Source organism: Lutra lutra, chromosome 11 (assembly GCF_902655055.1).
Source record: "Lutra lutra chromosome 11, mLutLut1.2, whole genome shotgun sequence".
Classification (NCBI taxonomy): domain Eukaryota; kingdom Metazoa; phylum Chordata; class Mammalia; order Carnivora; family Mustelidae; genus Lutra; species Lutra lutra.
This window is the reverse complement of record NC_062288.1, coordinates 35,974,224-35,999,272: the sequence shown is the minus strand read 5'-3', so window position 1 is coordinate 35,999,272 and position 25,049 is coordinate 35,974,224. Positions and strand designations below refer to the sequence as shown.

At 35.3% G+C, this 25,049-nt stretch overlaps 1 protein-coding gene across 10 annotated transcripts in view; it reads right to left on the bottom strand.

The window, feature by feature from the left end:
• AKAP9 (A-kinase anchoring protein 9) overlaps positions 1 to 25,049 on the bottom strand; it is a 161,840-nt gene that overhangs the window by 110,534 nt on the left and 26,257 nt on the right. For 9 of the 10 annotated variants that reach the window (XM_047696033.1, XM_047696042.1, XM_047696043.1 and 6 more), the window contains 6 exons: positions 24,015 to 24,059; positions 13,269 to 13,322; positions 12,732 to 12,902; positions 11,434 to 11,589; positions 10,369 to 10,566; positions 1,988 to 4,372 (listed from right to left, as the gene is read on the bottom strand). In XM_047696033.1, the coding sequence (XP_047551989.1) occupies positions 1,988 to 4,372; positions 10,369 to 10,566; positions 11,434 to 11,589; positions 12,732 to 12,902; positions 13,269 to 13,322; positions 24,015 to 24,059 (3,009 nt within the window). The remainder of the gene's footprint in view (positions 1 to 1,987; positions 4,373 to 10,368; positions 10,567 to 11,433; positions 11,590 to 12,731; positions 12,903 to 13,268; positions 13,323 to 24,014; positions 24,060 to 25,049) is intronic. The other variant, XM_047696035.1, reaches the window with a different exon arrangement.

The following is a 25,049-nucleotide window of genomic DNA, read 5'->3' as shown; positions in this document are numbered from 1 at the left end:
CAATAAAGTTATAACCATTCTTACCCATTCAAGCACTGTTTTTTACTTTTAGTATAGTATTCAATAAATTACATGAGATATTTAACACTTCATTATAAAACAGGCTTTATGTTAGATGATTGTGCCCAACTGTACGCTAATTTAAGTGTTCTGAGCATGTTTAAGGTAGACAAGGTTAAACTATGATGTTCAGTAGGTTAAGTGCATTAACTTCATTTTCAACTTAAGATACTTCAATTTGCAATAGGTTTATTGTAATGTAACTCCATCATAAGATCTGTATTTATTAGAAATAAAAAGAGAACATTTTCCAAAGGCTTCCCACTGTATACAGAATAAAATCTCAACTTCTTACCAAGTCTGTAAGGCTCTCCAAGATCTTGTCTCTTCTTTCTTTTTCAAACTCTTTTTCTTCCACTCTCCTGCTTTCAAACTCAACTAAACACACCTTCATTCAGTTCCTGAAACTATTTAAGTCTTCACAATTGCTCTAATTTGCATGTGGTAGGCTCCCCCTTAGTCTTTCAGATCTCAATTCAAATGTCAATTCCTCTGAGAGAACTTTCCTGACTATCCTATTTAATGCTGCCACCACCACTACCATTCTCTATCACGTTCTTTATAGGACCTAACACTTCTTCTAACTACTCTACTTGTTCCCTTGTATACTATCTGCCTCCCTGACTAGAATATATTCCTGTTCTCAAAGAAAGCTCTTTTGCTCTCTTGCTTACTAGCATACCCTATACCTGACTAGAGAATCAATAAATACCTGTTACATAAATTAAGAAACAAAGTTTTACTTAGCAGCATTATACAGATGCCTAGCGGAATTTTCCAGTTACTTTTTTAAAAATTATTTTTATTAACATATAATGTATTATTTGCCCCAGGGGTACAGGTCTGTGAATCATCAGGCTTACACATTTCACAGCACTCACCATAGCACATACCCTCCTCAATGTCCATAATCCAGTTATTTCTAATATCAGTATCCGATAAATACAAATTGTCAAGAATGATTATTACTCATTATATGCATTCTTTAGTTATAATCAGAATTAATATTTTTTGCCCCTTCAGCTTTATACAGTACTCTGAGAGAATCCTAGGACTTAAGTTGAGATTTTTCTTTTCTTTTTTTTTTTAAGATTTTATTTATTTGAGAGAGAGCGAGCAAGCACAAGAAGTGAGAGCAGCAGGCAGAGGGAGAGGAAGAAGCAGGTTCTCCACTGAGCAGGGAGCCCAAAGCGGAGTTTAATCCCAGGACCTTGGGATCATGACCTGAGCTACGGCAGATGCCCAACCAACTGAGCCTCCTAGGTTCCCCGAGATTTTTTTCAAGGAAATACAGTGTTGAAACTACTGAATAAATAAGTATAAAGTACTGAAAAGTTTAAGAGTTAATTTTTAGTTGTGGAACTTCGAAAACACTAAAATAAAACAAAATGCTGAAACCAAGCTTTGAGATTACAACAAAATATTACAAAATAATTCTTTTAAAGCTCAGCTTCTCTACCAAGTTACTGAAATTCCTGCCTTTCCAAAGAAAGTATGAAACCATTCCCATGTTTAACATAAATTAACTGAAAGAAAGGCAACAATGTTTAAGAAAAGAGATAAAAGCAATGACAGTTAGGGCACCTGGGTGGCTCAGTCAGTTAAGCATCTGCCTTCAGCTCAGGTCACAATCCCAGGGTTTTGGATCGAATCCTGCACTGGGCTCCCTGCTCAGCTGTTCCCTGTTCCCTCTGCCTGCTACTACCCAGCTTGTGCTCTCTTGCTTGTACTCTCTCTCTCTCTGACAAATAAATAAAATCTTAACAACAACAAAAAAATAGCTGATAGGCCCAAATGAGAATTACATTATAGGGTTCATTTTCATTGTTTTGTAAGATTGTGTGTTAGGAAGATGAAACATTTTTTTGCATGAATTATATATTTTCACTATGTTTTAGCACCTATACATATAAATAAGTAAACATACCTGTTCTGATTTAAGTACACTGAGTTCCCACTGAAGTTTATCATTTCTACTTGGTTCAGCTGTCCCAAGTGATGATCCATTTGTCATTAATGGCAAGTGATCCAAAAACAACTGTTCTTGCTTGCCTTCTTTTCCAATAGTCCTATTTTCAAAAGGAATTTTATCTTCCTCCATTATTTTTGATTCAACAAAATCTTTATTTATTTTAGAAACTGATCCTCCAGAATCCTTGCTTGTCATAGTCACACCACCATCTTTTAAAGAGTCTAACTGAACATCACACACATCTACATTTTCTGTCCGTTTATGGTTAATGATGATTTCTAGCTCTCTACATCTCAATAATACTTGTTCTTTCTCTTGCTTTAAAGACTTTACTTCTTCACTCAGAAAAGTAATCTCACTATGTTTCTGTTGTAATTGTTCAGAAAGATCAGATAATCTCTCTGACAGTTCTAACTTTTCTCGCTTGGTGACCTCAAGTTTTTCCATAAGTTCTGTTGTATCTTTCTCAACGACCTCACCGGTTTCCAATGATTCTCCTATGAAAGTTTTGTCATCATCAAAGACTGAACTTTTCATTTTTACCATACTTGGATTTATTCTTTGCAAATGATGAAGCTCTTCACTAAGTGTTTTAAGCTTACTTTTATACTCTACTTCTTGTTTGTTTTTGCTGTCTTCTAAGTCAGTTTTTACCTTGAGAAGGCAAGCATAGTCCTCCTGTAACTCTTGATAGTTAACTTCAAAATTTTTTTCAGCAAATGAAAAAGTGTTCCTTTGCCTTTCAATCTCTTCAGTTAGCTGGATACATTGTTTCTTGAGATCCTTGTTTTCCTCAGTAAGTACTTCAATTTCTTTTTGCCAGTTACAATCTTGGGATTTGGACTTAATGGGGTCTAGTAATATTAATCTTTCTTCTTGGTTAACAGGAGTATACATTTTCAACATGTCTTCAAGGGCTTTCTTTTCATTTTTAAGAGTGCTGTTCTCTGCTTCAAGTTGTATAAATTTTTCTTGAAGGTTATCCTCTTTTTCCTTCATTTGCTTCTCCAATAATTCAGTTTTAAGTTGCAATTCTTGAAGTTCTTGTTCAAGTGTACCCTTTTCCTTTTCTTCTTGCCTGAGTATTTCAATTTCTTTTTGAAGTTCATTGATTTGAAGAGTCATTTCCTCTGATTTTGAATTCACAAGGGACTGCTGTAAATCTTTTAGCTTTGAAATTTCTAAAATTAATTGATTCTGCTTAGTTATCAAACTGTCTTTTTCAAACTGCATGGTTTCTATCTTTTTACTCATTTCATTCTGTAAGCCATCTATCTGCTGTTTGTAGTGAATGCCTAAATTATCCTTAAGTTTCTCAATATTTATTCGATGCTCAATTTCTAAATCTTCTTTTAGTTTGGAAAGTTCTTCTTCATGACTAAACAGAAGCTGTGTCCTCAGCCTCTCTAATTCAGCTTCTTGCGATTCAGCCATTCTGTCTAATACAGCATTTTTTTCTCTTTCTAACATTTCAAGTTTTATCTTGTAATTTGTAACTTCTGCTTCATGTTTTAATTCTAGTTCTTTTCTGGATTCAGAGGCAGAAACAATCTCAGCTTTCAAATCTTCCACTGTACTAAGGGACTTGTGTGCTTCACTGAGTTTACTTTCTTGTTCAGCTATTGTCTGTCTAGCTCTCTGAATCTGTTCCCTTGAAAAGCTCAATTCTTCAAAAAGGTCTTCAAGCTGTCTCTGTAGCGCAGACTTTTCTCCCGAAATTACACCTAATTCTTCCTTGAGTTTTTCTTTTTGAGAGTTAGTATCTTGCAATTTTATGTTCAGTTCATTTATTGCCATATTCATTAACTTTATTTGGTCTTCATTAACTGTGATACTTGGACATGTTCTTAAAGCATTCTCCATTTCTCCCTTATGTCGTATTTTAAGTTCATCTATCTGTGACATGTGTTGTTTTATTAACTCCTGTTTCATCTGTACTATCTGCTGCCCGTACATCTCATCCAGCTCTGCCCGGAGCTGTTCTAATTTTCTTTGTGTTTCTTGTTCCATTCTTTGTAGAATATCAGTTTCAAATTGGCTATCTTTGTGATTTTTCTTCTGAAGTTCTTCAACTGTCCCCATTAATTGTTTTATTTCCTCAGAACACTGTCTTTCTTTTTGCTTGGAATTAGTCAACTCTAATTTCATGTTTTTAATCTCTTGGTTCTTTTGTACAACCTGTTCTTGTAATTCTCCCAGTAATTTATCAGCAGCTGTGACTTTATCCATTAGCTCTACAGTTTTTTTTTCATCTTCCATTATTTTTGTATTTAATTCTTCAATGATTGTATCCTTTTCCTGTATTTCCTTATTTGAGCTTTCTACTTTTTTGTCTTGTTCCTTTAGAAAGAAAAAAATGAAAACATAAAAATGGCATTTTTAGTTCCTGGCAACTTACATTGTTTAACCTCAATACCAAAAGACTGAGAAACATCTGGTTTTGTTCAAAATTCTATAAAAAGTAATTGCAAGGCTTGCCCCTTAATTTTTCCCAAGTCAATGAGATAAGACTTGTGTACCCAACACTATTTGTGAGCAAACACTACAGCAGTGTTGGTCTTCCTGGAAGAAAGAAATTCTTAAACTGCTATGGTTAAAAATATTAATTTCAAAATTAGTAGGATTAAAATGTCTAGGCCATTACATTTTCATCTTTCTTATTAACTGATGAACATTCTAAGAACTTAGTATTTTCTGTAGCTATAGTACTATGTACTCTTTATAACTCCAGAACAAAGTCTTAAATATAACTCAAGATTCCTTCCATGTATTCTAGTGACTTGAAGGTGTTTGATGGGCAAGTGCTATGAAAAGACTAAAACAACAACAAAAACAACTTCCTATGGGTCTGCCTTAGCTTCATTCCTGTGGCTAAGTAAAATTAGAAATTTAGAGATATCCAACACATAAGTGGCTAAATCTGGAACAACATGTAAGACCACTATACCATTTATGGCACATTCACTTTTCCTAGACTTTGGGTTTGAACAGAAATTTGAAAGCAGGACAGATATTTTCTTCTAGTTCTGACTTGGGCCTCTACTTTGGAACTGAATATAAGCCTAAATCTAGGATATAGGTCAAGGTACATCCATAATCACAATCATTCATAAGAGTGGTATAGCATAAAGGAGTCAAGCAGAAGCCTTAGAAACAAAGTTTTGACTGTTTCTTAGTTGCCTAAATAGTTTAGGGCAAGGTCCCAAGTACAAAGAAAGTACAACGTTCCAACAAGTGGAACAGAATATAAGTAGGTAAGTAAAATCATCTTACTGAGACAGCAGTCCCAGGCCAAGAGGACTTAAAGGCAGCCTGAATGAAATGTACTCACATCTCTAAAGAAAAAATTTTAAGTCTAGAGAAAGGAAAGCCTCAGAGAGTTGGCAGTACTCATTTCATCCATACGAGAAGTACTCTTCTCATCCAGAAAAGAGAATCAAGGTGCCTTGAGGCTGAAAATTCTGATCCCTCTGGGAAAACCATATCTAATGTAGAAAGCAATGTAAGGGGTTCTAGCAAACAGAATTTAAGAATTTCAATCCACAAAAATGACTTTCCTATGAGGGATGATACATCAAGTTATCATAGCCTAATGCTACAGAACATATGACTCCAATATCCTTCAATCTCATGCTCACTAAACAATTTCCTGTTGTTATTTGGCTTTTCAAATTCATTTGCTCATGGAAAGAAAGTAAAATCCAATGAACTTGAAGTATACAGGTCTCTGCGATAATTATTTCTCAATGTAAATTAATACTCTTATATTCAAGGTTTAAACGTTGGCCTCTTCAAATTGAAAAACCTGAGCTTATCTCAGAGGTAGCTCAAGACTCAGTTGATAGAAGATAAAAACCAGACTTCTCGGCCTATAAGTCAAAGGCCAGATTCTGCACTATATAAATTAAGGCAATGAATATCCTTCTGTGAAGTCTCTTGAGCAAAATTCTATACTTTTTTCCCCAGTCATCCTATATTCCATTCAATTTCGCCATAAGTTATTACACCAAGAGCTGAGCCTTCTGACTTTAATTTCTATACTACAATATGACATTTAAATCAGTTTAATCTCTTAAATCTCAGTGTTTTCATCTGCAAAATAAATGTAGTATTTCTTCTATGTCATGGAATATGCTTGAAGCTGAAAGAAAATAAATATATTAATGTGTTTTATGCTCTCTGTGCTATGTACAAATGCGATACATTTATATACTAGAAAGTGTCTATAATGCATTTAGAACCTGTAAGAAAGTAAAATTAATTCAGAAGGTCAACTTCAGTTGATTTATTAAATAAGTAATTAGTCTGGAAATGTTAACATTGTTGTAAAATCTGTAATACTTCTATTTCCCGATTTTCAGTTTAGGGGAGGAACCCTCATAAAACCTTTAATTCAAAATTGTCCAATATGTAATATAATGGCAAACAATGACAATTCTTCATTCAATTGTGAAATAATACAAAATCATGGCTCATTTTTCTTAGTACTATTTATTTCAAAATACAAGGTTTTAAAATATTTGTTTTCTGTTGCAAAAGACAGCTCTGTGGTCGAAGATACAATCCCTTTGTTTTTGGAAACAGACCTGAGGGAGTGGGGAATAAAAGACTTTCTGCCTGTGACCACTATACCGTATGAAGTCCAGAGGATTAAGGACAATGAGAATGAGGCTGGAATCAAGTATAGTTGTCTAATGGGGAGATGGAGAGGAGAAGTGAGTTGGGGGAAATTGGAGGGGGAGATGAACCATGAGAGACTGTGGACTCTTGAGAAAAAAACAGAGCTGAGGGTTTTGGAGGGGCAGGGTTGGGTGAGCCTGGTGGTGGGTATTATGGAGGGTATATATTGCAAGGAGCACTGAGTGTGGTGCATAAACAATGAATTCTGGAACACTGAAAAGAAATTAAAAAAAAAAAAAAGGATACTCAAACACTCAAGCACACACACACACACACACACACACACACACACACACACACATACTAGAGTTCCCTATGACCCTGCAACTACTGGGTATTTACCCCAAAGATACTGATGTAGTGAAAAGAAGGGCCATCTGTACCCCAATTTTTACAGCAGCAATGGCCACAGTCACTAAACTATGGAAAGAACCAAGATGCCCTTCAACAGACTAATGGATAAAGAACACATGGTCCATATATACAATGGAGTATTATGCCTCCATTAGAAAGGATGAATACCCAACTTTTGTATCAACATGCAAGGGACTGGAAGAGATTATGCTGAATGAAATAAGTCAAGCAGAAAGAGTCAATTATCATATGGTTTCACTTATTTGTGGAGCATAAGGAATAACATGGAGGACATTGGGAGATGGAAAGGAGAAGTGAGTTGAGGGAAATCGGAGGGGGAGACAAACCATGAGAGACTGTGGACTCTAAGAAACAAACTGAGGGTTTTGGAGGGGAGGGGGGTAGAAAGTTGGGTGAGCCTGGTGGTGGGTATCAAGGGAACGTATTGCAGGGAGCACTGGGTGTGGTGCATGAACAATGAATTCTGGAATACTGAAAAGAAATAAATTTTTTTTAAAAAGTGTAGCTGTCTAGGGGACCATGACAGTTTCAACTATCACCCTAATGCACTAGTCCCTCAAGTGCACTGGTGGAACTACTGCTCAGGGTGATTCATACAAAGTGGGGGTAAAAAAAGGGGAAATTAAAGTAATTTCAAATAACACTGCCTACTGAATATAATAAATACAATAAAACCCAACTTATAGGCTCTTCCAACTAGGCCTAGACTACCTTTCTACACTTCCTCCTGTAAAGACTCACTTTCAAAGACTATTTCTAGTTAAACTATTTTTTTCTACCTAGACATTTTTAACATGGGTCAGCCTGGATGTTTATATACACTCCATCCTCTATGTAAAATGTCCTTCCAGGGCACCTGGGTGCCTCAGTCATTTAAGCCTCTGCCTCTGGCTCTGGTCATGATCCAGCCCCACGTTAGGCTCCCTGCTCGGTGGAGAGCCTGCTTCTCCCTCTCCCTCTGCCTCTCCCCTTGCTTGTGCTCTCTCTCTCAAATAAATAAATAAAATCTTAATGTGGTCCACCGATACAACAGAACGTTATTCAGCCGTACAAAAGGGGCTCTAGTGGCACATACGACATGGATGTACCTTGTAAATATCACGAGACGTGAAAGAAGCCACACACCGAAGGCCACATACTGTATGACTCCATAGTTACAAGCCAGCTTACCCAGCCAAGTCAACAGAGATGAAGGTTGATGAGTGGCGGCCTAAGGAGAGACTAGTGCTTAATAGCTAAGGGGTATGTGGTTTTCTGGGATGGGAGGGTAGTAAAAATGTTCTGAAATTAACCGTGGTAATGGTTGTAAAACTGAATATACTGAAAGCCACTGAAAAAAAAATAAATAAATAAATAAATAAAATCTTAAAAAAAAAAAGTCCTTCCTATCAATCAGCTCAGATTCATAATGTATTTGCTTATTTACCAAATGAATATTAATTAGCTGCTAATGTGCCACACATTATGCCTACTGCTGAGAAAATAAAATATAATTTTAGAGAAATTATTCCAACTTACAGACCTGCCTCAAATATCATCTACCCCTAAAGCCATCCTGAGTCACTTCCCTTATAAAGTCAGACCTACTCAAAACACGTTTTATCTATGCTTGCCCTTGTTTTGTGTTATCTTGTGTATGTGCCAAACTAAACCATGAGGTCCGGTGAAGAAAAGGGCACATTTTAGGCATCATTATCTTCTGCAAGAGGCTGGTACAAAATAGGTGTTCTGTAAACACCTATCTAAAGATTTTTAAGTTACATTGGTTGTAAAGCATACCATTTCATAATTTCAGTAGCTTAAATTTGTATGTTTCATATTTTCCTAAGGGTATAGTCTCTGGAATAAGGCTGCCTAGTTTTGAAATCTGGCTCTACCAACTATTACCTGTCTGATTAGGCAATTTACCTTACCTTGTTTTGCCTTGATCTCTTCATCTGTAAAATGGGGGCAATGACACAACCTCTATCTCATAAAGTTATTACAATGATTCAATGAGTTAATATGTGTAAGATGCTTTGAATATTGCCTGGGACCAGGTAAACAAAAACAAATACTAGCAAATAACTTTATTATAATCTAAACAATATTTTTTTCTTCGTTACTTCTCAATTTCTTGCAGAAGAACTAAGTTTGTAATAAGTACTATATTATATATACAGTCTGTCCTAATTATTCAGACTCCCTACTTGCAAATCCATCTTCTTGCTAAAATTTATTTGTAATTCAAAATCAATACTCATAGTCATTTACAGAAATGCATAGAGCAGCAAAAAATTTGAGTTGCTGGATATGTATGCTTCCAAAGTTGACGTCGAACAACACAACTACACTCTGACTTCATGTTTTCACTCATTAGGAGAGCAAGGATGGAGAAGAGGATGGAGAATACAGGGGGCAGTGCAGTATAGCACAAGAAATATGGGTTCTGAGCCTGCTATGCGGGTTTGAGTCACAACTCTGACAGGTGTCAGCAGGGCAGTCTCAGGCAAGTAACTTAGCACTTGTGAATAGCATTTTCTCTTTTGAAAGTAAACAAAATATAATCTACCAGGATGAGTTGTTTTTAGGATTTAAGATTATAATCTATGAGATATGTTGTGTGTACGTATCCATATATGTATATATAAATATAGTCCCTAGGGTATATGTGTGCCTGTGTATAAACACATACATGTATGTATGTATATACATATAAACAAATATAAACATTTAAAATAAATATATTTCCCCCTTTTTTTCCCTATGAGGACTTATTTGCTATGTAAGTGCTCTAGGCAACTTTATAAAACATAACTACCATAAACAGAATCTACTGTAGTTTTTTCTAATTAAAATCCATAAAATTTCATTTTGTCATGGAAATATTTTCAGAATTTCATTACTGGTAAAGTGAGTAGAAATATCTTCAGTATTTCTTTATAAAGATTACTTTGTAATTCTTTATAAAGTAATCACTTTACTGGTAAAGTGAGTAGGAATATCTTTAGGTGAAAAAACAGTAAGAATGGAATATTCTGTTTATAAATTTAGATTCTCCTGAGAACTCACTTTAACATAGGTTGATCACTTCCAAAGGAACTCAGTAATGAGTATTATCTTAAAAACTATTATTATGAGACTCCCAATTGCTTTTGAAAGTTGTTTTGCATACTTAAAGAGCCTTTCTTAATTATGAAATTTTGTAATTCATGTACAGAATAAAAAGGATAAACAGTTGTATAACAAACTTCAATTATATAGCTGTTACACATTGGCTGACTTCCTTAAAATAAACATACCATTTCATATGCTCTAATTTTCTCTTGCAAGAAACTAATTTGCATTTTGAAGTCTTCTTTCTTTTTTTGATAATCTTCTAATAAATGGTCTTGTTCTTCCAGCTGTTGCTGATGAGAGAGGATCTGCTGTTTCGCGTGTAGTAAATCTGCAGCTGTGCTACTGTGAGTGCTGTTTCTTAGAGTTTCACTAGCCTGTAACTTGAAAACAGAAGGAAACCTCCAAGTTAAATTCTGAAGAGATTGCACTAAGGAAGAGATGACTTTTAGGGTATTACTTGGGCCACAACTGCTCTCTGGGAAATCTGCTAGATTCATAGGCTTCAAACTCCAGTAAACATACTGCTGTAGCTTATCAGATGACTGTGCTGATCAATAAGATCCAAGCCGAACCAATACGATTATCTTTCCTATCGTAAAGCAGAGAAGGTAGTCTAGTGAGATAGCCAAGACTACAGCAAACATGCAGAAAGAAATGGGGACTAAAAAACAGTACTTCCTGGATTCCAGGTGATTTTCCAATTTGTGATTCTAATCCCTTTCAGATGTCTGGTTGTATCTTCTTCACCTTGCATTCTGTTTAGATAAGCTCGTATTCTTACATTAGATTCCTCTCTTTTTGCTTAAGCTACCTTAAATTATTTTCTGTACTTGCCATTAGAAACTTGATTAATACTATTAGATTCTTACAGCTCTGATTAAAGGCAAATGGAACACTGTCTAGTTACCATTTTGGAAACTAAAATAAAATCATAACAAGGTTGGCAAAAGGTAGATGTGACTGCATGTTAATTTCTGCAAAAATCCACCCAATCAAACTTAAAAGATTTTGTAGGTTTTCAATATATAGACAAGGAAGAAGTACAGAGAAAATAACAGCAAGAAACCAAGCAAGAACTAGGAGTTAAACTTCAGGTTAACGGAACAACAGTTATTCACATATTTCCAACATGATACATAATAAGCAAATCCATTTTAAACTAACTTAAATTTGTTCTGAAAATTAGAGCACTTTAAAATAATTCATTACTAAAAATCTAATAATTTTGTTCTATTAGTAATACTTACATGCTGGAATTGAATCTGTAATTTTTGACTTTGTTCTGTTAACTCTAAGAATTCTCTCATTGTCTCATCCTTTTCTCTCCTTGCTTGTTGTAAATTAGCAGTGAGCTGGGTTATGATGCCATCTCTTTGCTTAATGGCAGCTTCAAATTCTTGTAACTAAAAGACATCAGTGAAAATAAAAAGTGCCACACTTATTTTTTTTTTTTTAAGATTTTATTTATTTATTTGTCATAGAGAGAGAAGCGAGAGTGAGCACAGGCAGACAGAGTGGCAGGCAGAGGCAGAGGGAGAAGCAGGCTCCCTGCCAAGCAAGGAGCCCGATGTGGGACTCGATCCCAGGACGCTGGGATCATGACCTGAGCCGAAGGCAGCTGCCTAACCAACTGAGCCACACAGGCGTCCCACCACACTTATTTTTTAAACAAAATTGATTACTACTATAGGTAACTATTCTTCAAAAACAATATTCAAAATGCACTGACAGAATTATGATAATTTTTAAGTAACCTTATCTATTCTTGTCCATATCTGAAAGATCAGCTTGCAGAAATGGGCTTTAATTCCAAATCAACTTTAAAAAAATTACTAGGTCTAACTTATCCATTTATCTACTTCTAGAAGGACAAGTGCCTTTATATTTAGGAATGTCCCAATCTGTTCCTAGGCAACATCACCATAGACCTGTTCAATTCTCACTTGTTTCTGGAGAGGATGAAACTGAAATGTATTCTGTCATCCTCATCAATGGCCTTTTCCACTTTGTTTTTATAACTGACTGCCACAAATGGCAAGTCACACATTTTTAATGAGTGTAGGTCATCATATTCTGATGTGGTTTGCACCATAATTTTCTCTCAGGCTGATTACAAAAACACCTATCCTACCAAAGTGATGTCAGCCTAGCTATCTCATAAAGTTAAAAAATTAAGCAAGGTTGTTTGTGGTATGTATAAGGACATGTATGATGAGATGACTTAAGTTACTATTTAAAAACCTCATCTTTGGGGCGCCTGGGTGGCTCAGTGGGTTGGGCCGCTGCCTTCGGCTCAGGTCATGATCTCAGGGTCCTGGGATGGAGTCCCGCATCGGGCTCTCTGCTCAGCGGGGAGCCTGCTTCCCTCTCTCTCTCTCTGCCTGCCTCTCTGTCTACTTGTGATCTCTCTCTCTGTCAAATAAATAAATAAAATCTTTAAAAAAAAATAAAAAAAAATAAAAACCTCATCTTTAAAGAATGTAATACATGATCATTCAAATTTATTTCTGTCTCAGTAATAAAACAAAAACAAAAGTAAACATACCTGCTGCAGTCCATCACTCCCATAGGTGGCTCTCATTTCTTCTAGTTCTCTGTTCAGCTCTTCAATCTCATGCTGTTTGCCAGCCAATTCATTTTCCATCATCTCTAGGTGGGTCTGACTGTACTGTGCTCCATGTTCAGAATAAGAATCATCAGCACCAAATTCTTCTTCCTAAATCAATCCAAAATTTTTAATAATTCATACTAACAACATTCCTCAGGAAGAGGGATTTAAACACTGAATTCCATAGCAAAACACAGTTTAAAATATCACTTATCACCTCAGAGTTTACAGGAATGACAACCTACTTTGTTATTACTGTGATATAACCTTAAAAGCAAAAACAACACATTGTGAAATCTGTTATAATTGAGATTTTATAACAACAAAAGGTGGCTAATTTTGTTTTGTTAAACATTAAAAGCATTTAGAAATAACACACAGAAAGAAGTACATGCAGGAAAAAGCTTTGTTAGTGAGCCAGATGGTTTTAAATAGTATAAAACATTAGTATCGTGAGAGTTTTAAATACTGTACCCTTAATAAACTTGTAGGCTTTTCTGTTCTCACCACAAAACTGCAACCATTTACCTGTACAAAAACAATTTCCTGATATATTATGATTTCAGAGAGAATTTTATTTAAAGTTAACAGTTATATTTCTGCTAACTGTATTCACGCATATCTTATGCACAAAGAAAATGCCTCATTGGCAAAAATAGACACAATGATTAAATTTAAATCTAAAAAGATATTATGATCATTTCAAATGCCAATGATTCCCAAAACATTTGAGTGCTTATAATGCAGAAAACACCATACTATACATTTTCATTTAAGTGAATTAAAGTTCTAAGAGCAGTTTCCAGTTTGTCCTCACAGGGGTAATTATAAACCTCAAGTGACTAAATTCTCATCTGCCTTATAATCATTTAAATAACTGTTTTTTGATTAAGCTCTTTCATTTTAAAGTAAAATTGTTTACTGGTGCAAATTCACTGAAGGTTGGTGAATTTGTCAAGAAGTATGAGATAGATAGCTGAGAAACAGTCTCCCAACTTTCCCAGCCATGCCAACCCTGAATGATGCAGAGATTTTCCATAACATATTATTGCCTCTCTCTATCAAAGACTTTGACGATGGGAAGAAGGATGACAACATATGTCTCCTGGGTTGACATGGCCAGAGGTTAACTTCAGATCAATTAATCTATTTAACAAACCCTTCTTTCCCTCAACAGTGCACAAAAGAACTTCACTTCTGCTTACATCTTAGTTATTCATAATTCTACATTAATAGAATCCAAGATAATAAAGTTTATACTGCTGGAATACATAGACTAGAATATCCCAGAGTTAGGATATGCACTACATCTTTTTAAAAGTAAAGATACTGTGGAGCCTGGCTGGCTCTGTCAGCAGAGTATATGACTTGATCTTGGGGTCATGAGTTCAAGCCCAGCCCACTGTGGGTGTGAAGCCTACTTAAAATTTAAAAAAAAAAGTGAAGATACTAGCTAAGAGTTCTGTAACAGAATTTGATTCCTTGCAATTTGTGAAAACTGTCAGAAGACAGGAGTACTAACTCTATTTAAATTATTAATATCAAGTCACTTGAAATAATTTTCCAATTAAATCCTCCTAAATTTCAATTAGCTTTTCTTGATTCTGAAATGAAGCACTTTGATAAGCATCTACTAAAATTTTTACAGTTATAGTTAAATGAAATGGATTTTATGAATATCTTCAAATATCATATTAAGCAAGGATACAACTTTAGGTGGAGATAATATAACTATAATAATTTATCAGTTTATAATGACTGTATCTAACACATAATATAGCCAAAGTTCAGCTTAATTTTTCTCTAATTTAAGGAAAATTACACTAAAAAAACTCCTATGTATTGGCTTCTTAAACTTAATTATACATTATTATAACATAAAAATCATTATTAATACATTTTTAAAAAATTTAATACTATGTAAATAGGTAATAAAAGATTATTCATCAGAACTAAACTAATACAAACTATATTCTGAAGTTAGAATAGAAATACCCAGCAGACTACTGGGATCATTACTAGTTAGCATTATTCTATTTTTTAATGTATATAATTACTTTATTGATATCTAAAGGTTAGAGCATTCATCCTTTCTTCTTCTTTTTTTTTTTTAAGATTTTATTTATTTGACAGAGATCACAAGTAGGCAGAGAGGCAGGCAAAGAGAGAGGAGGAAGCAGGCTCCCTGCTGAGCAGAGAGCCCGATGTGGGGCTCGATCCCAGGACCCTGGGATCATGACCTGAGCCAAAGGCAGAGGTTTTAACCCACTAAGCCACCCAGGGGCCCTTCATCCCTTCTTCTTATATTAGTCTTCTAACACTATATCTGGTAAACCTTAATATGAAAGTAAATTAGTAACTTGAAACATGAAGATCAGATTGATAAACCCGGGTGAAGAAAAAGCCTTTTTCTTAGTATCTTTTTTTTCTTCCTGTGGCATTTGTCAAAGTTATTTAACCACTAGGCTATACTAATAAATTCTTTCTGAATTTACAGATTTATTCAATCTGTATGGACAACATGAAGACTTGGGAAAGTATAAGTAAGGTACATTTTCAAATTTAAAATGTTCTGTATAGGTAAGTATCACCTCATAAAGATACCAATTCAGAAAGAATCAGAGGAAGATAATTTTTATAACCATAACATGGCCTTTACACCAAAACCTTTTCCTTCCAGTGGATGTTAGTTTAAAAACACAAAAGACAAAAAATAAAATAAATTAAAAAAATAAAAACACAAAAGACTAATTCACTATTTTTTTTAAGATTTTATTTATTTATTTGACAGAGAGATCACAAGCAGGCAGAGAGAGAGGAGGAAGCAGGCTCCCTGCTGAGCAGAGAGCCCGATGCGGGGCTCGATCCCAGGACTCTGAGATCATGACCTGAGCCGAAGGCAGCGGCTTAACCCACTAAGCTACCCAGGCGCCCCAAGACTAATTCACTATTAATATCTTATCCTATTATACTTAATGTGGTACTATTTACATTCAAAAATATTAATAATGTATATTTTAATAAAATAAGAATCTGAAGGTTCATAAAAGTTCATGAAAATTATAGGACTTCAATGTGCCTCAGTGACTCATGGAATTGCAGCCAAGTAACTAATGAGGTTAAGATCATCCACTTAAAGTTAAAGGTGAGTATCAAATACCATGCTGTACATCTTGAATATATATAATTTTTAACTGTCAATTATACCTCAACAGAGCTGAGGCAGGGAGTGAGAAAAAGAAAATGAGGTGAAGTTAAAAAAAAAAGTGAAAAGGCTAAGTTTATATAACTTTATGGCTATAGGCTATGTCTCTAACTCCAGTCATTTCATAAATATCATGAATTGTATAGGTGACTTGGTTAAGAAGCACTGAATAATCACATGAAATCCATAATGAGATTTTTTGCCCTACTATCACTTTATCTTTCCATACTTAGCAAAGCATATTTATTTACCTGTCATGTGTATAGTTTGCCTCTAGCATTTGCAACTTTCTCCAAATAACCCTGCTCAAAGGGTATCCATAAAAATATTTCATGTACATACAACATTTTGGATATGAAATGTCCCTTCACGGGGGACTGAGCAGACTATGTGTAATCTAAATTAATTTGTAAGAAGGGCATTTTTTTTTAAAGATTTTATTTATTTATTTGACAGAGATGACAAGTAGGCAGAGAGGCAGGCAGAGAAAGAGGAGGAAGCAGGCTCCCCACTAAGCAGACAGCCCGACGCAGGGCTTGATCCCAGGATCCTGGGTCCACGACCTGAGTTGAAGGCAGAGGCTCTAACCCACTGAACCACCCAGGCGCCCCAAGAAGGGCATCTTTTATTCAGTCTGATTTCTCTGGCACATGTAATTGAGTGTATATTTATACAGAAGAGATCTCATTAAATATCATAGGTATCATAGGATAATATTAGTCAATTCTTTCTAGGCCTGAATCCATTATTCAATCCAATGAGAATACCAGCCAAAGTAGTCAAGAAAATTAAGTGTGTACCATATCTATTTGCATAAAATTCCCAAACTAAGTAACGTAATCAGAATCTGAAATCCTTTTGAGAATAATTTGTTAAAAGAATTCTCATCACACATTCCATCTATTTAGTGGGGAAATAAAGCACATTTCTGGGGCGCCTGGGTGGCTCAGTGGGTTAAGCCTCTGCCTTCGGCTCAGGTCATGATCCCAGGGTCGTGGGATCGAGCCCCACATCGGGCTCTCTGTTCAGTGGGGAGCCTGCTTCCTTCTCTCTGCCTGCCTCTCTGCCTACCTGTGATCTCTCTCTGTCAAATAAGTAAATAAAATGTTTAAAAAGAAAGAAAATAAAGCATATTTCTACTGAAGAGCAGTAAAAAAACTGCAAACTTTGTTGATTATCTTTTTTATTTATTTTATTTTTTAATTTATTTATTTGACAGACAGAGATCACAAGCAGGCAGAGAGGCAGGCAGAGAGAGAGGAGGAAGCTGGCTCCCTGCCGAGCAGAGAGCCCGATGTGGGGCTTGATCCCAGGACCCTGGGATCATGACCTGAGATGAAGGCAGAGGTGTTAACCCTCTGAGCCACCTAGGTGCCCCTGATTATCTTTTTTATACCAAACACCATACTAAATATTATCAAATATAACCCTCACAACTACACTGTGGAGTAGATATCACTGTTTTACATGTGAAAAAACTATGTATCAGAATTAAAGTGATGGGCCTGGGTTGATAACACCTTGGTGGTGATGACGGTGAAATCTGAACACAAGGCTCCAGAGCCTCTGTTCTTTTTTATTACCTCACTTCCCTACACATCAGAAAAATGACAGCAATATTTTAAAAACATACAGGATAATTATGTGGCCTACAATTCAAAACTGTTAATTCTGAAATTTTTAAAATGCTCCAATGAAAACAAAGCCAAGATTATTAAACTTTGCAAATCTGGCAATCGTAATGAAGTTATAATCTAGGAAGGAATTTCCTTTGGCAGGGAGGGTGTGATACTAAGAGATAATTCCTTAAAATTTCTAAAAGGAAAATCTTAACAGTGATATTTATTCCTCAATTTACAAATTTGGCTTACTGGTGACTAAGGTGACTATGGCTTAGAAGTTCCTCCTAAGTCTAGCTCAGTCAAACCAGTTTTTTTTTTTTTTTTTTTTAAAGATTTTATTTATTTATTTGACAGAGAGAGATCACAAGCAGGCAGAGAGGCAGGCAGAGAGACAGGAGGAAGCAGGCTCCCTGCTGAGCAGAGAGCCCGATGCGGGACTCGATCCCAGGACTCCGAGATCATGACCTGAGCCGAAGGCAGCGGCTTAACCCACTGAGCCACCCAGGTGCCCAGTCAAACCAGTTTTAACATCATTAATGGGAATAGCTGAAGCTTCAAAACTAGGCCAGAGTACCATAGAGTCAACCAGGCTCCACACTGGCAACCTTAATGAGGTTTTCAAACATTTCACAATCAATTTTTCTACTGTTTTCTATGGACAAAGAGAATATGTAACTTTGTCACAGAATAATTCATCATGATTCCAGGCCCAAACTATATAATATCACAAAGGTTATAATCAAATCAGGTCAATCTGTCAAAAATTATTTCAGAAATATCTTTTTTCAGTGTAATCTTCTAAGTAACTGTTTTTGTCCAATTATAAATCAGTTAATCAATTTAGTTTTTGTGACCACCATTAAAAAGAGAAAGTATCAAAGGATATGTCACATAGTAAAGAGATGTCTCTTCCCTGAAATTTTTGTTTGGAAAAAAAAATACATATGTATGTATAGGTATATATTTATTCATGTATATAACAATAAAACATATGTTTGATTACATATGCAAATACATAGAAATTACACACATATACATGTAGTAACGATTTCTTGTTCAACAATGGTCAACATACTCTAACTTTTACTGCAGGAATTACATTTAAATATTACTTGTACCTTACTTCAAAACACATCAGATTTACTAGGTATCACAGACAAATAGTTTCAATACATTCTTCTGGGCCTCATAATTCCCACCAGTTTTATATTACTGTTTTCAAAAAGAGAACTTGAAAACCACAATCTTTTGATGTCCTTACTTTTAAAAGCTGTATTAATAAAAATTAAAGCTACTGTCTTATCTCAAAGTGAGAAAATGGCTATATAAATTTTATCCAAATTTCAGAGGCATCTAAGAGATGGCCTGATCTATAGCCACTTGGCTTATAAAAAAATTCACCTGAGTGTAAAGAAGAAAAATGTACTTTGTGGAGTCCTGGGGTGTCCCAAAGACATAGGCAGTTCAGGCCAAAAAAATGCCTGAAACTAGGGGCGCCTGGGTGGCTCAGTGGGTTAAGCCGCTGCCTTCGGCTCAGGTCATGATCTCGGAGTCCTGGGATCGAGTGCCGCATCGGGCTCTCTGCTCAGCAGGGAGCCTGCTTCCTCCTGTCTCTCTGCCTGCCTCTCTGCCTGCTTGTGATCTCTCTCTGTCAAATAAATAAATAAATCTTTAAAAAAAAAATGCCTGAAACTTTCAATCAAGAAAGACAAACTATGAGAATTAAGGCATTAGCAAGAGAGAGAAGATGGCTGAGTAGGAGTGTCCCAAGATCACCTCTCCCCATGAACACATCAAGGCTGCAACTACATATACTACAATTCACTGAGAATGACCTGAAGACTAGCAAATAGCTCTTCCATAGCTAAAGACAGAAAGAAAAAGCCACATGGAGAAGGGTAGGAGGGGCAGAGATGAAATCAGAAACTAAACATCCCAAGCAGCAACCCACAAGTAGGAGATATAACACAGGTGTGAAAGTCCTGCTTGACAAGTGAGAGGCTCAAGCCCCACATTGAGCACCCCTCATCCTATTGATCTGCACTGGGAATATGAGCCTCCATAAATATTTGGATTTAAATGAGCCTAACTCTGGGATAGCGCAGGGCAGTAAGAAACCAAGACTCTGTCTTAAAAGGCCAATATACAATAGCACCTGCTCAGAGACACAACTCAGAGGTACCAGTTTGAAAAGTGCCTGGACTATATTACATGGCGATTTATTAATTTTAGGGCATGTGCCACAGGGGCAAGGATCTGCAGGAAATTTCTCTGGGAATGGAAATGCTGGCAGGCACTATTTTTCTTGCCTTCCTTCAGCCCAGCTGGCTTGACACTGGTGGGCCCCAATTTAGACACACTCTCTTCCTAGAACCACTTACCCAGCCCTGCAGAGTCATTCTAACCAACCCAACTGCCCTGGTAAGCACCTTCCAAAGAATGACTCCTGCTCTAGTATACAAGAATAAAGCTAACCAAGGAGGTAAAGACCTGTACTCTGAAAACTTTAAGACACTGATGAAAGAAACCAAAGATGACACAAATGAAGGGAAACATATATCATGCTCATGGGTTCAAAAAATTAATACTGTTAAAATGTCCATAATATTCAAAGTAATCTACAAATTCAATGCAATCCCTGTCAAAATACCAATACCATTTTTCACAGAACTTAGGACAAATAATCTTAAAATTTGTATGGAACCCCAAAAGACCCCAAATACCCAAAGTAATCTTGAGAAAGAACAAAGCTGGAGGGAACACAGTCCCAGATTTCAAGCCATACTATGAAGCTACTGTAATCAAAACAGTATGGTACTGACATTCTAATGGACACATAGATCAATGGAAGAGAATTGAGAGCCTAGGGGAAAAAACCATGTTTATATGGTCAATTAATCTATGACAAAGGAGGCAAAAATACACAATGGGGAAAAGACCATTTCTTCCATAAGTGATGCTGAAAACATAGGACGGCTACATACAAAAGACTGAAACCACTCCTATACCATATACAAAAATAAGTTCAAAATGGATTAAAGACCTGAAACTATAAAACTCCTAAAAAAAACCATGGGAGTAAACTCTTACACCTCAGTCTCAGGAATATATTTTTAGATCTGTCTTGTTAGGCAAGGGCAACAAAAGCAAAACTAAATAACTGAAACTACATCAAACTAAAAAACTTTTGCACAATGAAGGGAACCCATTAGCAAAACTAAAAGGCAACCTACTAAATCAGAGAAGATATTTGTAAGCGACATATCCATTAAAAGATTAACATCCAAAATATATTTAAAAAACCTCACAACAGAGTGTATAATGCCCAGTGAAATAAGTCAGTTAGAAAAAAACAAATGCAATACGATTTTATGCATATGTGGAATTTAAGAAATAAAACAAATGACCAAAGGGGAAAAAAGAGACTGAGACAGATTAAGAAACAGACTCTCAACTACAGAAAATAAACTGATCGTTATCATAGGGGAGAGGAATGGGGGGGATGGGTGAAATAGGGGATAGGGATTAAAGAGTACACTTAACATGATGAGCACTAAGTAATGTTTAGAATTCCTGAACTGCTATATTATACACCTGAAACCAATATAACACTGTATGTTAACTACACTAAAGTAAAAAACCTAATAAATTTTTTTTAAGATTTTTTAATTTATTTATTTGACAGACAGAGCTCACAAGTAGGCAGAGAGAGAGAGGAGGAAGCAGGCTCCCCGTGGAGCAGAAAGCCTGATGCGAGGCTCGATCCCAGGACCCTGGGATCATGACCTGAGCCGAACACAGAGGCTTTAACCACTGAGCCACCCAGGCACCCCAAAAAACTTTTTTAAAAATTTAACAAGAGGAACTCATAGCACTCAACACCAAAGGAAAAAAAAAAAAAAGAAAGAAAGAAAGAAAAAGGAAAAAAAAAAGGAAACAGCCGAATAATCCAATTAAAAAAATGAGCAGAGGCCCTGAATAGACATTTTTCCAGAGAAGATATACACATGACCAAAAGGCCATGAAAAGATGCTCATTATCACTCATCATTAGGGAAATGCACATTAAAAGCTCAAAGATATATCACCTCCATTGTCAGAATGGCTATTTAAAAAAAAAAAAAAAAACACAACGGGGTGCCTGGGTGGCTCAGTGGGTTAAAGCCCCTGCCTTTGGCTCAGGTCATGATCCCAGGGTCCTGGGATCGAGTCCCACATTGGGCTCTCTCAGCAGGGAGCCTGCTTCCTCCTCTCTCTGCCTGCCTCTCTGCCTACTTGTGATCTCTGTCTGTCAAATAAATAAAATCTTAAAAAAATAATAATAAATAAATAAAAATTAAAATAAAAAAAAACACAAACTAACAAGCGTTGGTAAGAATGTGGTATAAAGGGAACCCTTGTACACTGTTAGTGGGAATGTAAATTGGTGCAGCCACTATGGAAAATAGTACGGCAGCCCCTCAAAAAATTAAAAACAGATCTATATGATCCATTAATTCTATTTTTGGGTATTTACCTGAAGAAAATGAAACACCAATTTGAAAATATATATTGCATCCCTGTGTTTATTATTGCTTTATTTACAATATGCAAGACATGGAGGCAAACCTAAGTATCCATCAACAGATGAATGGATAAAGATGATGTGGCATATATATGTGTGTGCATGTGTCTATATATGTATATGTATATACATAGATTTATATGATGGAAAATTACTCAGCCATAAAAACAAATGAGATCTTGCCATTTGTGACAACACGGATAAGTGAAATAGTCAGAGAAAGGTGCACCTGGCTAGCACAGCCATCTGACACTTGGGATCTTGGGGTCATGAGTTTGAGTCCCACACTGGCTGTAGAAATCACATAAATAAATAATATTTTTTAAAAAGTCAGAAAGAGAAAGACAAATACCATATGATTTCACTTATATGTGGAATCTAAAAAACAGAACAAACAAACAAAACAGAAACAGACTCATAAATACAGACAACAGACTAGACTGGTGGTTGCCAATGGAGAGGAAACATAGGGCAATGGGTGAAATAGGGAAAGGGGAGTAAGAGGTACAAACTTCCAGTTATAAAATAAATAAGCTACAGGGATGTGGAATATCCCACAACATAGGGAAGAGAGTTAATATTACAATAATTTTGTATGGTAACAGGTGGTAACTACAATTACTGTGGGAGCCATTTATTATGTATATAAATGTCAAATTACTATGTTGCACACCTGAAACTAATAAAATATTCTGTATCAACTATACTTCAATTTAAAAATAACGAATAAAAATAATTTTTAAATTATGTTCAGTTAGCCAACATATAGTACATCATTAGTTTTTGATGTAGTGTTCAATGATTCATTAGTTGTATATAACACCCAGTGCTCATCACAACACAGCCCCTCCTTAATTTTTAAAAAAAGAATATAGCCATTATGGGGGTTGGGGGGAAAACAGGGTTGCTTTCATATAAAGCCCCAAATTTAAAATCACAAGGCCAGATTTTCTGAATTGCAAGTTGTGATTTTAAATTGAGATACTTCCCCTACAGGCAACTTTACATAGTATAAATCAGGTACTAATTTATTTATTCAACCCTGGTTAATTATTTTCCTGATCAGATTACTAATAAGTATATTCCCAGCTTTTAAGCACATTAAACTTTTGAAATGTCAAAGTTTTTACTCCCATTTGCAATTTAAAACAGTAATCTGTTCACTTTAGAACATGAAGTTGTCTTTTTTTTTGGTATTAGAAACCAACAATATAACAAAACTTATGGAAAACAGAGTTGCTGACCATTCATAATTTACCAAGTCCTCAAACTGTGGACCAAAGAAACAACAATGATATCTAAAACAATAAGAAAAAGGTAACAGCATGGCATATATTTATTAATAACACATAAAGAAGGTATTTCCTAATGTGGCCAATGTCTACATTAGCTTTTATCAGCTAAATTAAAAATCACTACTGCAGCATTAATTTCATCAAATGAATATATGTAATTATATAGAATTCGAGCATTTGTAAAAAGCATTACTCAGAATATGAAATAGTCTGTATAATAAAATATTTACTGTGTTTAATACGGAAACTTTATGACAATCATTAATCCTAAAATCTCAGTATCATTTTCCTAGAGACGTAAAAGCCTCTAATTAAGGTATTCAAACAGATTTAAGATCTTAGCAATATGAAAAAAAATATAGAGAAATACGTAACTTTCAGGTTTTCTAGGTCATTTACACTGTATTTTGTTATGCTATACTTCATTATATTTATAAAAATACATAAGCATGTGAGTTGCAAGAAATAAAGTATTAATAAGTTTCCGCAAAAATAATACACAAAGTCAACCTACCATAATATTACTTATTCTTACCTCTGAACTGTAATCATCTGCTGTAGTTGAAATCTCACTTTCTGGCTAAAACAAAAATAAAACCAATTACATTAAGAGCTTCCCCACCCCCAAACATGGTACTTTATTTACCCATTACTATTAGTAACGTGTGATAGAAAATTCACATAAAAATATCACTAAAAAAACTAGTAAAAATTATTCAAATATCTAAAAAAAACTTTTAAGTATGTGAATTTTATTTTATTCATTTTTTTAAATTAAGCTCTATGCCCAACCTAGGACTTGAATGCACAACCCTGAGATCAAAATGTCACATGCTTCACCAAGTGAGCCAGCCACATGCCCCTAAAGCTTTAAAATTTTCACTCCATGAATCACAATGGCTAACTAACACATCTGATATTTAACATAAAGCATTTTTCTAAATATAAGTGTATCAAGAGGCACTTTCACACAGGGTCTTATATACATTACAAATCATTTGTAAGACAAAAGAACTAAATAAGATATCATCCTTCTAATTCTTATCTCTCTTTTAAATAAGAGAAACTCTTAAAATGTTACTCAAAAGAGTTCCAATTTCTTCAAAAAGAAAAATCACTGGCATGCCTAGCTCAGTTGGTAGAGCATGAGACTCTCAATCTTGGGGTCGTGAGTCTAAGCCCCACACTGGGCTTAGAGATTATATAAACAACAACAAAAAGTTTTTAAAAAATCACCAAATCTTGATGCCAGAAAAGTAGTAACAACTTGAAGAAAAGTAACAATCTTTGTTGTTATTAACACCTTTGCAGCTTATAAAACACTTTCTAAGACATTCCTGTTTCATTCATACATCCCTGGGATTTGGATATGAAGTGAGTGGCTTTTCTGAGCTTCCCTCAGTTTAGAACCATTAGAAAGTTTCCTCAAGGAGGAAACTTAAATTTTCACTGATTCCACTGTTCACCCACTCATCTAATCTAAGAATCTCAATTTACAGGTGAGAAAAGAGACCTAGAGATTTCATCTTTTCATTCAACAAATATGAACCATCACTATCTCCTTTACCAT